Genomic DNA, 12,236 nt, shown 5'->3' with positions numbered 1-12,236 from the left:
TCATGTTGGGTATGAATTTGGCCCAGCACCTTAATTGATTCTATACCTTTCTTTTCCTTTCTCCATCCCCTTTTTTAGTCTATAAAATGGGCAAAATCTACAGTCTTTTTACAAACGGCTCCTAAAAAAGAGTTCTGTCTGGGTCTTGCATTGTTCAGAACCTCAGAATGTAGCATCTCTGTTCATAATGCACTGATTATTCTTCACTAATTCATTTGTTTTTGCACTGATTAAAAGACTGTGTCCAAACCCTTCCTCTTTCTTTTCTTCCCCCTTAATATCCTGTAGGTTTACGTCCAAACATGGAATGGGCAGAACCTTTCCATGACCATTGTACGAGATGAATACCCGTCCAATCCCATGGTTCTGCGAGGTATTAATCAGAGAGCCATCTTTCAACAATACCAGCCAGTAGTGATGCTTCAAAAGGGCTACACAATACATTGGAATGGAAAAGCTCCAAATGTCACTTATCTTTATCTCATTAACTTCAACAAGTATGTTTATTTTATTTATTATTGTTGATTTATAAAGCAACATTGAAGTAATGTCCTGCAGAATTAGCATGCATGAAAGTTGTCAACCATCAGTGAAACTGGATATTGACTTTTTGCTACAAATATTAAAATGTGAAAAGCCTGAGCTTAAACAGCAGGCCTGCACCTAAAGTTAAAGGTGTTTTTAAGGAAAATTATTTGGAGAAGAAAGTGTCAAACAGTGAAGTTATGCAGAGCAGGAATTGAGTGGTTTGGCATACTTGATCTTGTTGTCAGATAAACTAATTAAATATCTGAAGTATAAAATCAAACATCATAAGGGTAATATTTAATGAAACATTTTGTGCAGAGAGAGAAAGAATGATCTGGTTTGAGGATGTGGGGGGATTTCTGTATTCCTGTTGCTTATTTTTTGAATGATCCGTTTGCTGCACATTGTCATCCAAACTGTTCCTGTGGTGAATCATACATTTGATTTTATTTTCAGGAATGACTGGATTCGTGTTGGTCTTTGTTATCAACCAAATACGGATTTTGTTATAGTATTGGAAACCTTTCAAAGGCAGTCGTCTGCTCTGTCGACCAAGACAGAGCGTTATACACCTGTATCTTCAATGCTGGAACTCGAAAAGAATCGATCAGACAAGAAGTTTTATTTTGACAGCAGTACTGGGTAACTCCTTGTAGCTTGGCCCTGCAGGAAGGCAGGTTGTTTAACCTTAACATGGCCAGTTCGATACTCTTAAAATCAACTCTGAAATATCCGCATAAGAGGAAAGCGATTTCAAAAGAGCCCAAAGCATAAGTGAAAGAATACTTTACGTGACTTCAAATTTCCAAAATACAGTGGTTGTCCTTAAAATATTTTTCCAAGAATACCACAGTTGTCACAGCTATTTCCTGCCCCAGGCCTGGGGAAAACATAGTACCTGGAGTGCTGCAGAGCAGTGTCTTTCAGGAAGAAATCTAGTTACTTTAAGTCTTAAAAGAAAATTTGTGCCTTCCTGTTAAACTGAAATTTCTAGAAATTTCAAGAAAGGTTTTGGTTCCACGAATGTTTTGAAGATAGTACATACCCATTTCTGAAAATACTACTCTGTTTTCAGAATTATCTGAAGTACTTAGAAGTCCTAGTCTCCCCTTCAAAAGTACTTCTGACACTGACACTTCTTGGAAATTTAAGATACAGTAAACTTACTAGAAAATTTCTACATACATCACTTGCAAATTTTGTTCTTTAGTTTATAAGCAATTGATTAATACAGGGCTTTGTTCCCTTATATGTTACTCTGTCCATCTGTGGTAAATGTGCTGATGAGTGTAGCTTTTAAAAGACATTTAAGTTTCCTTTGTCTAAAAGCTTCCGTGATAACAATTAAATGATAGAAGAATTATTATCGGTCTCTATGCCGTGGGAACAATAATGACCACTACGCCCTAAAATGCGTTTTCAGGTGTTTGCTTAACATGCAAAAATGCAACTACTTTGTCCAGTGTTGGTGGGTGAAGACGAATATCCAAACAGTTACTGGGTATCTGTCAAGATCTATGATCAAAGAAAACGTTTGTGCTCTGCAGTTTGTTTTTTGTTTCCTGCAAGCCTCTGTTTTGGGGCGTGGCTACTCTTTTCAGAACAGATCCATTTGTAATGATGTCCCCTGTAATTGTTGGATTTCAGATATGTCAGCAGAGACTTTCTAATTCTAAAAACTGTAGATATTTTGAAATAGCTTAAACAATTGTGCAGAAGTAAATGCTGATGTAAATAGTTATTTCCCTGCTTCTTAAAATCACAGTGTAGCCATTAAATTTTATCTAAATATGTATCTTTCTAGTAAATGATGTAAATAGTTATTTCCCTGCTTCTTAAAATCACAGTGTAGCCATTAAATTTTATGTAAATATGTATCTTTCTAGTAAATGATCTACTTTTTTTTTTCTTTTTCCACCTTTTGCATAGATTACTGTTTTTATTTCTTCAAGCCAAATATAATAGGGATGGTCACAGTTATTGCTCATCTCAGGGATGTGAAAGGATCAAGATTGTGACCAAAGATTCAGCAAAGGGGATCAGTAACTGCATGGCAAAAGCTTATCCAAAGTACTACCAAGGGCCAACTGTCATAAAGCAAATGCCAGTAAAAACTACTGTACTGTGTAAAAAGTGTGGCGCAACTCAGGTAAATTATGTCATTATATTTATTGTCAGGGCTAGAAACAGAAATAACAGCCTTGTTGATGATTAGATGGGTACATTGGCTTTGGAGCATAGATTATTTGAGTAAGTTATACCTGGTGTGATGTAGATGACATCTGCACGTGTATACTTAAAAGTGTTTTGTTTGCTATCCAGATGGTATTCACCAGTGATCCTCACAAGAACTACCTCCTTGTGCAGATTAATTCTCCTGGTAAAAAAGAGTTAAGTGGAGGTCAGCAAGCATTTATTTCTGTAAGTATTGCTTATGGTTTTCTTCTAAAAAGCTTTCTCTTCAGCAGTTTATATTACAGGAGTTGTACAGCTTTACGTAATGCTGAGCTCGCTTCACTCAGATAACTGTTGGTTCATAGTTTAAAAAAACATCAAGCTAATGTTTTTCCCTCAGAAAGTTAGGCTCCAAAACCCTCCATTATGTATTCAAATCCTTTGCTGCTGGAGGGAAAATCGTGCTAGTAAAGAAGAGTTTAAACTCTGCACATTCCTGTTAAAATCTGGTTTGTTATACGTTGTTGATGGCTGCTTTTTAAAAAACTATTTGTTAAATAATACTTTTTGCTGAAATAATTTTTGTGCTAACCATTAAGCTTTATTAAACTCCTTCAAAACTGCAATTACAGAAGAATACATAGAAATTTCTGTATTTGTTCTGATGCTGTGCTGATGTGTGTAGTGCTGTGATATTGTATAAAACTTGGTTTACTTCGATTTTTTTTCTGTTTGGAAGCTGAAGGAGACTTGTACGTGATGCTGAAGATGATAGAATTCTCTTTAGAATTATCATTATTATCCTCCTACCACAAAGCTTAAAGTCTGTATGTGACAGACATCCTGCAATTTAAATGCGTTGTCTTGACTGAAATAGTAAAACTCTGAATTATCTAGACAGACAAATCGATCGTGATCTTTTAGCACAGCAATCTTTACACAGAAGCTACAAAATTTAGGGGCCTTTTTGCATTTTATCATAAGCAATAAGAGCATTTCATGGGAAAAAAGGGGCTAAAACTGGGACTGCCGCAGAGGCAGATCAACTGAGCTCTTGCAAGAAGCGCAGACAGTTCGGTATCTGAATGTTAGCTTCCCCAAACAGGAGAACTTACAAAGGCAGGCAGTAACTCACCTGAAACATATGATCTCCGCATAAAAGCAGGTGACTAAAGACTCCCATGCAATTTCAGAAGTCCCACCGAAAGTCTCTTCTCCAGGAGAAAAATGAAGAGATGCTAGTGAGAAGCAAGTGTTTTGGGGAAGAGTTGTACACCATTGTGTCTAAACCAGATGAAGATAACTTTGAGTGTAGTAGAATAGCTGTTGAATTCATAGGTAACTTAAAAAAAAAAAATTGTGTTTTTTTCCCTCCCATCTTTTTCTCCTCCCATTCAGGTCAATGACACTATATTTTCCCTCAAGGATAATGGTATACTTATTGTTGTAGTAGATGCCTGCATTGGCACAGTGTCAGGAAATAAATTATTTTCTGAAGTAGACATTAAGCGTGTAGATGGATATTTAAAGTCTGGAATTCCACAAAGGTACGTGTAATGAACATTTGTTTACAGTATGTCCCATAAACTGTAGTTCTGCATGGAAATATTTTGCTCTCTAACAAGGATTTCACTAACCGTGTTTATACAGAAGCACTAAAAGTGAACCAAACATGTATGTTGAGGGAAAAAGAGAAACTCATTTTAACAGTGCACTTAAATGACCTTGTTAAACTGTAAGTTGCTGTTCTTTTAAGCTAAGAAATGTTATTGCATGACATTTACTTAAGGAAATTTGCTTTTGAGGTAGAAGACAGGCTACATTGGAAAATTCTGCATGTTCCAGTTTAACTGCTTCATTTGATAAAGTCTGAAACTATCTAAAAATCTGAACTACGTCACAGAATGTTAAACTGCTAGGGAGTGACTTCTCTCTCTCATCCAGGGAGAAAATTACTTATCACTAAACCCATTTTAAACAAGGAGAAAAAGTTAGCATCAGAAGTATCAACTTTCTAGTATTTTAATTTTGTATCAATGCTTTCATGTGATTTTTTGATACAAAAATATTATTCATTAAACAAACTGTATTTTAATCACACTTCCAAATGGTTTTGAAATTAATCTTAAAAGTCAGTTTTGTTTTTTAATAACAATTATCTTCTAAAACAGACTATTTTCTAGGAACGCTTTCTCAGAGAATGTTATCTATGTCCATGTATAGCATTGCCATGAGTATTATTAAGCAAGTGGGCTATTAGGCCTGCTAACTGTAAAAGCATGCAATAAAATATTCAGAAAACTTAGTATTTATAACCATTGCCATCTCTGCATTGTTTCTGATGCAGGTCTATAGTTCTGCTGAGCACAAGAGGTGACATAGACAGTCCTAATATATCAGAAGCCTTAATGTCCCTGGGGACAGCCAAACCGCCTTACCTGCAGAGCAACGGTTGGTGAAGTTTTGCACATTTCTCTTCTCCTCAGACTTTTTTTCAAAACCAAGATTTTGTGCCTCACCCAGCAAACATGAGGGGTTTTGGTTCTATTTTTAAAAACTTCCTTGTGCCAGTCTAGTGCTTCCTGTTCTAACAAAATCTGAATGTAGCGATTAAAAGCGGTTGGTATTTTGAGGGACGATTGCTTTATAGACCACATGGTCTAGACCACACTCTGCCTCACGGTTCTAGTTCAGAGCCCTGGCGCAAGTCCTGTATTGAGACGGCAAGCTTATAACTGTCATGCATGTTGTGTTTTCAAATAAAATTTTCAAAATATTTAATGACAAATGACAAAAAAATGCAAATTAATATTTCCTTGTTAGTTGCATGGGAAGTTGAGATTGGATTAATGCACTAAGGAGTCCTGGGGGGAGAATATCACAGCAGTGTGTTATTTTCTTCCTGAGCCATTAGTGTGTTGTACTTGAATGGACTTGGCTGCTTCTGTAATACCAAGCTGTTTTTTCTCACAGGAAGCATGGCCTTTCTGGGCTTCAAAGGAAACTTTAAGCCATCCTGGATTAAGTTGTTTACCAGTCCTGCTGGGCAAGGGCTAGTTCAGATAGAGAAGTATATCCCTTTACAACTGGAAGAGTATGGCTGTGCCAGAGCTATCAAAAGCCGACGGAAAGACCTGGAGCTTCTAAAGAAGGCTACAAGATCTCATTAAAGACTAAGATGTACATAAATGCTGGGGGAAAAAATGTGAACTAACTTATTTTTAATTTATGGCATTTTAAACTATATTGTTATCCAAGTAAATCATGTTATTATTTGACAGACGTTTGCCAACATTGACCGCTTGAATGCCAGTCTGTGCACCTTCTAGTTGTACAAAATATTAAAGAATTTATTAGTATGTGTATAAACAGGTTTCAGAGATTTTTTCAGATGTTTGTATTTACTGTAAACAAATTCTTTCTGTTTAATACTCCTTTGTATTTAAGAGGGTGTTCAAAAAAGCCTTAAAAGTTTTGATAGCAGATATTGGAGTGCATCTTGAATTACTTGAAAGATTAACATTAAAATCTCTCTTTCTAACAGCTTGAATTGGTCATCTTAACTTAATTTGCTTTTTCCCTCTGCCATTTACATGTTTTTCTGAGAGGTCATTTAGCAGTCAGCTCAGTTACATTCTTTACCTGCTTTCCAAGATACTAAAGAGCAATTCCTTTTCTGCATGCAGTTCGGGCTCAAGGGGCTATAACCGTAGCGACATTTTTGCTTTGCTGTATGAAAGGAGGAGAGGAGGAGGGTTTCCAAGATCCAGCCCAGGGCAGGGGGTTATGGGCTGCGCAACAGAGATTGCCAGGGCTATTTGCACCAGCGTGGCATACGGAGCAGGGAAATCTGCGGCTCTTCGGGATCGCTGTTTGCCGTTCTCCCCCAAAATACGCAGGAGTCTGTAAGAGTTACTTCAGCAATTAGTCTGGGTATTAAGGCTACAATCTTGGGTACAGGTTCATTTCAGCTTTTTCTTCTAAAGCTTTTAACCAGCAGGGCAAAACTGAGAAATCATTTGTTACTTTCAGTTGTCATGAAGCTAAACTTCCACTCTTGCAGTGATTTTTTTTTTTTTTTTTTAAAGCTACACCAGATCTAACTTTAAGTGAAGAAAGTAGAAAGCTCTCTCAGTTCTTTCAGTTAGTCATGTTTTATCTTTTAACTTTAACTTTGACTCTCTTAATATACTCAAGTTGATATTTCCTATTGATTTTGTACTAGACCTGTTTGGTTTCTTTTGGTTTTGTCACACCTATTTGACCCTTTCTGGGTGAAACACATTTAGAAGAACTGAGACAGAGCTGGCCTTTCTTGGGATCTAATCTTTGAAATTAAATTTCAGAGGCTGTAAAGGTGCATTTCATAATAGGGTGCAATAGAGCTAAAATGTAGCTATGGTTCTAACACAACTGACATAGTTCCTTCTCCTTATTGTACGTGTTCTCATTCATTCCGTCTGGTATAACATATCTACCATTCAGAGACGCTTTGTCCTTTGAATTTAACATGGAGTGGCTGTTGGAAATGAACTACACACTTATCTTCTCCAAAGAAACTGAACCCCCCCTTTTTTTTTTAAATCATGCTTTAAAGGGGAGAATGCACAATAGCAGACCTATTATTCTGCTCAACTAAAATATGCTACCTCAGTGCTACAGTTAAACTGCCTGTTTTTAATATCTTTGTTCTTAAGTGGGAGGGTAGGGGAAAGGAGCACAACACAAAGTGGTGAAGTTAAACAGATGACTGATGTTATTTTTATTGTAAAACCAAGCCAAATGGATGATTACGTATCTTGCAGTTGTTCTGATGAACAGTTCTGTTTTAATGTAAAAAAGGCATTTTGTTAGAAAAGCATGTGGTAAATCTTTAAGACTAGCTATAATGTTTGATGTTAATAATGCAGGGCAATGTGGTTTACTAATGCTGTGAATGCAGTAACGATAGTATTTGTGGATTACAATGGTCTTAAGATTTCTGCTATTCTTATCTGTGGGTCGTGCTCAATACAGAAATCCCAAACACAAAATGGTCTTTGGGCTTGTGAGGTAGGCCATTATGCATTAGATTCAGCTGTTCTAAGCCATCTTGTAAAAAATCATACTTGGAAATGTCAAGATAATTCCAGTGTAAGAGATGCTGAGATGAACAATCGGACCTGCAGTTGAAGCGTCATCTTTTGTGTAAACCTAAATACTTGATAAATAAATTTTTACACCTGACAAGGCAATGAAAGCTTGAGCTAGTCTCTTCTGTCCTTCTATTAAGTAATTTTGTAATATATGTTCTGAAGATTATAAACCACTTTTTTTTTTTACACATCAATGGACCTGTGAGGTTTATGGCCCATATTCCACTTTCATTCTACTTTGGAATTACATTCGGAGAAGAGTTGAGAGCACTGGGAAATATGGATGCAAATGTTTTGTCCAAGTTGAATGGGATGACATCTGGATATCCTGATTTAGAAATGGTTTCTGAGTAAATGTTCTTAGAACATGTAATGGCCTCTTTTTTATGTATAATTTATGCTAAAGTAAACATAAAAATGAAGTGATTTTTCGGGATCTTTTTGTGTGTGCAAGTTTATAAGTAATAATGCTGATACAGAACTGCTTGGAAGAGTTAGAAATGTAAATATCTCTTTCTCGTGTGGCATTTCCAGTGAAATTTTCAACACGCACACTAGGATTAGTTCAGTTTTGTATGTTTTGTGTAATTGCTAGTCTTGGATCTCAGAAGATCACATGTTGTCCTTTAAATATCTGTGAAGTTCTTTAGTAGAAGATGGTTTACTCCATCTGCAGGGTGTGAACTATGATTTAATAGCTTTCTTCCATCTCTGGTGCAAATGATGTCTGTGGCACATGTTTTCAGTAATAGTAGAAAACATCACAGTCTCTCATTATTTCTATTTCTGAGAAATGACTCTATGATGAGCATCACTCACTAGCATATACTGCACATTTCTGCTTTTTAATGATCTTCTGTAAACCTCCATATGGCAGCATGTCCTGGAATTAATTTTTCTTTTTAGTACCCCTGTATTGATAACAGATTCTTTTCTGTGCTACCACAGTGAAACGCAAAGTATTAGAAGATATGACTAGATATACTCACAACAATCAGCAGCATGTACAATTTCCTTTTGGGTTCTTTGTAGTAGCTAGCAAACAACAATAAAATAAGAACTCATGTCACGATCTAGTAGTTGGACATGGATGGAAGTAAACAACGGTTCAAGAAAAACTTACTTGCAGTATCTTCACCCTAGAAGCCCTACATGCATTTCTCCTCTCCCCATTGCTTCCCTCTCTGGCCATAGAGGCTGGCATGCTGCTCCAGTTAGGTGTCTTATTCCCTAAGGAATTTTCTTCCCAATGTTTTGCTGTCCATGGATTCTTCTGATTAATTGACCATCCTTCTCTATTAACTCTGTTTCCAAAAGATGTTAGGGATTGGGTTGTACCTCTCCTGTTTTCCCAGTCTTTCAGTCTACCAAGCCAGACTTGGGTATCCAAGTGAAATCTGGCTCTTTTAACGTAGTCATTACCCAAAGTAGACTTCTTCCTTTAAAATTCTGGTGTTCCAGTGACTCTGATAGTAGCAACATGTTTAACATTGGACAGATGCATGGAAATTGCTTTTGCAGATAAACATGAGGCATAGGGACCTGCCCATATCAGACCAAAGGAATTAAAGGCACAGAACTCATACACATATCGATCTCCACTGCCTAATTTGTGTACAGTGCCACTTGTCGAGTACCAGACGGGCCCTTTGTAATCAAACTTAAGCCCAGAGGGTGAGCTTAAGTTCTTTGACAGCTATTTTGTTGAACAAACCCAATTAAATGCTTTACAGCCCAGGATATATAATTAGAATGAATACTGATATGAAGCTTAGAAATGTCAATACTCACTCTTTATACAAATAAGTAGCTGGGGGGGGGGGGGGCATGGTTCTTACTATTCTCCGGTTTATTTTTTTCACACTTAAGCCATTGTGTACTCTTTTTTTCTTTTCCCTAGGGCAGTCTTACACAGACCCCATGACATCACTGTTAGTTAATGACATACAAGGCAGTTTCTAAAACCAGGCTAATAAATCAAGTTCACGCTAATAAGCATATACCTAGCAGTTACTGCTTATACAAGTATTAAAACAGGATCTTAAATGAACTGCAAAGTTGCTAGGCATACATGTGGATGTGTAAATAGCTATACTAAATGCAGTTCCCAAAGTAGATTCTAAAATTACAAAAATATTTTTGCATACAAATGGTTCTTCTGTTTGCCTGTGGAAACCTTATATTTGGGACCTATGAAAGAGTAAATGGCAATGCAAACTGCCAGGGATTTGCTCTGAAGCTGTGAAAGTAGTTTGCTACCGGAGAACCCCAGGACACACACAACTCAGTGCTGAGCTTACTAGGGAGGCAAATGCTGTGTTCAGGAGCACAGCCCAGTGCAAGCCTGAGCCAAAATCATCTTTTCCCCCTGACAGGTAGATCCTGTAAATGCTAAAAACAAAACATGGACTCCTACCTGTAATTAACCAAATTCTGACCATTCCAGCTCTTAGAAGACCCTTCAACACTCTGTGCGTTGATTATAAACATTAAGAAGACTCATAAGTGTTATCAGAAGGTATTGAATTGATCAGAGATGTGCTGTTTGCCAGAATACTTGCAATATGAAAATATAAAGTGAGATGGTGTTTCTCATTAGAAACAGACACAATAGTCCAGGTGCAGGCAAGCCTTTGGGCTCTGAAGAATGTCATTGCAAGATAGGTATCTTCACACTTTTTGTATACTTGTCATCCCACAAATGTTAAGCCAGTGAATAATCAGCTTCAAGAGCTTAGGTTCACAGGAACAATGGTTGATTCTAAGGTATGTTTTTTTGTTCATGAGAACTGTTGCAGAAGTAATTTGGTGATTTGTATCTAAAGAGTGTTTAATTCTGCTTTTCTCTTTCTGGTCTGTTAACTCTTGATTTAACTCTACTTCTTGTAAATCAAGCTCTTATACTGGATCTGTTAAGTTCCTTCTTAATCAGCAAACCTAACTAGAAGCAAAGGACACAAAAAAATGACACCCTCTCCCAATATAACAGTAGGTGGGGGTGTGAGTTTTGTGTATGTTCATTGACTCTTTTGCATATTTACCAGTGTAGCCTTCCTAGCATTGATACATTTATAGTAGTGTAGCTTAATTTGCATATAGCAGATAAACTGCCTCAATACATTGTGCAGCTTTTGTCCACTGGAAGGAGGGAAGCCAATTTTTCTGGGACCAAGAACATTCAGTCCACATGCACATATGCGAACTACATTAGGAGTGAGGTGCTCAGATCTTCAGGGCTGTATTTGAAATCCAAGGCAGTAATTAAATATATAAATAGCTTCATTTCCAGTCAAGTAGCTGAAGTTCATTCAGAAAGCTGCTTTCATAGGCTTGGTCAAGGCTGTCCTGGAGAAAAGGCACAGGAACCAGAAAATACCCAGAACAAGAGCTGAGTCATCAGAAAAGAGCTTAGGAAAGGAATCGCTATATGTGTGCTGGTTTGATTTTTTTTTTATTCAGATAAAGTATGTCACAAACAGGAACGGGTTCCCTTGCAGGAAACAGCTCTTCCGTAAACGGGCCAAGGAACAGAGTGTATTAGGCCAAGGCAGTGGCAGAGCAAGCAAAACAAGCACAGCGGCTACTGATTTCCTTCCTCTGTCATGCCACAGCATAATTTATTGCAGAGCTGTAGAGAAGCAATTAGTCTAGCTTTCAGCGTGGCTGTCATCTCTGATCCAGATACGAAGTAACGCATGCGCTCATCCTAGCAGATATGTAGATCAAAAGGTACCAGCTAGGGAAAAAAAAATGCAGGCAGCTGAATGTATGTGCTATCAAAATATATTTCCCTGAGTTATTAGCAGAAAAAGGGAAGTTCTCTTATTAAGGAAATTGTTCAAGGAAAGATTAGCAAGAGGCTGTAGAGTGCTTCGACTGAAGAAAGTGCTATTTTTGTACCTCCAGTTAGCTAGTGTTCATGAAGCCAGAAGTGAATGATATGCAAAACCAAAACCTACCCCTTCCCATTTTACAAGCAATGCTGGCAAATGTGGAAAAAGCCTTCAAGCACATGCCATGGCCTCCCACATGCAGTAAACGTACCAACGTGCCCGCAGCAAAGCAGAGGTATCTCACCTGCCTGCGCAGAGCCAGCCGGCAGGAGAAAGGATGTTGCCAAGGAACACCAGCATAAAACAGATGCAGCAGCCAAACCTTTTTGAAGTGAAACATTTTGAAGTGAAGCTGCTCAAAGCACAACTTTGCTCGAGCCTTTTAGGAGTGCAAACTTCTACAAGGTACGCCAGTCCTTGGCAGGCTTGCATTTATTTGTAAGAGGTGCTTACAGCGTGAACCTGCCATGTGAGCCAGTGGGAGCCGTTGTGGGTCCCTGGCTGTCACTCACCACGTGTGCTTGCAGCTCTCATACCTGTAGTCCCAGAAGACGCAGTGCCAAGC

The 12,236-nt window shown here is 37.7% G+C and overlaps 1 protein-coding gene across 2 annotated transcripts in view; it reads left to right on the top strand.

Annotated features, from left to right (window-relative positions):
* The window catches only part of CEMIP2 (cell migration inducing hyaluronidase 2), a 30,530-nt gene extending 22,321 nt beyond the window's left edge, over positions 1–8,209 (top strand). Inside the window, exons 15-21 of one of the 2 annotated variants that reach the window (XM_067315658.1) lie at positions 289–497; positions 985–1,170; positions 2,458–2,677; positions 2,851–2,949; positions 4,102–4,250; positions 5,051–5,154; positions 5,677–8,209. In XM_067315658.1, the coding sequence (XP_067171759.1) occupies positions 289–497; positions 985–1,170; positions 2,458–2,677; positions 2,851–2,949; positions 4,102–4,250; positions 5,051–5,154; positions 5,677–5,873 (1,164 nt within the window). In that variant the 3' untranslated portion in view covers positions 5,874–8,209. The remainder of the gene's footprint in view (positions 1–288; positions 498–984; positions 1,171–2,457; positions 2,678–2,850; positions 2,950–4,101; positions 4,251–5,050; positions 5,155–5,676) is intronic. The other variant, XM_067315659.1, reaches the window with a different exon arrangement.
* Positions 8,210–12,236: the final 4,027 nt, after the last annotated feature.

This window comes from Apteryx mantelli, chromosome Z (assembly GCF_036417845.1).
Source record: "Apteryx mantelli isolate bAptMan1 chromosome Z, bAptMan1.hap1, whole genome shotgun sequence".
Lineage (NCBI taxonomy): Eukaryota > Metazoa > Chordata > Aves > Apterygiformes > Apterygidae > Apteryx > Apteryx mantelli.
The sequence above is the reverse complement of the archived record's forward strand: the minus strand, read 5'-3'. Positions and strand labels throughout refer to the sequence as shown.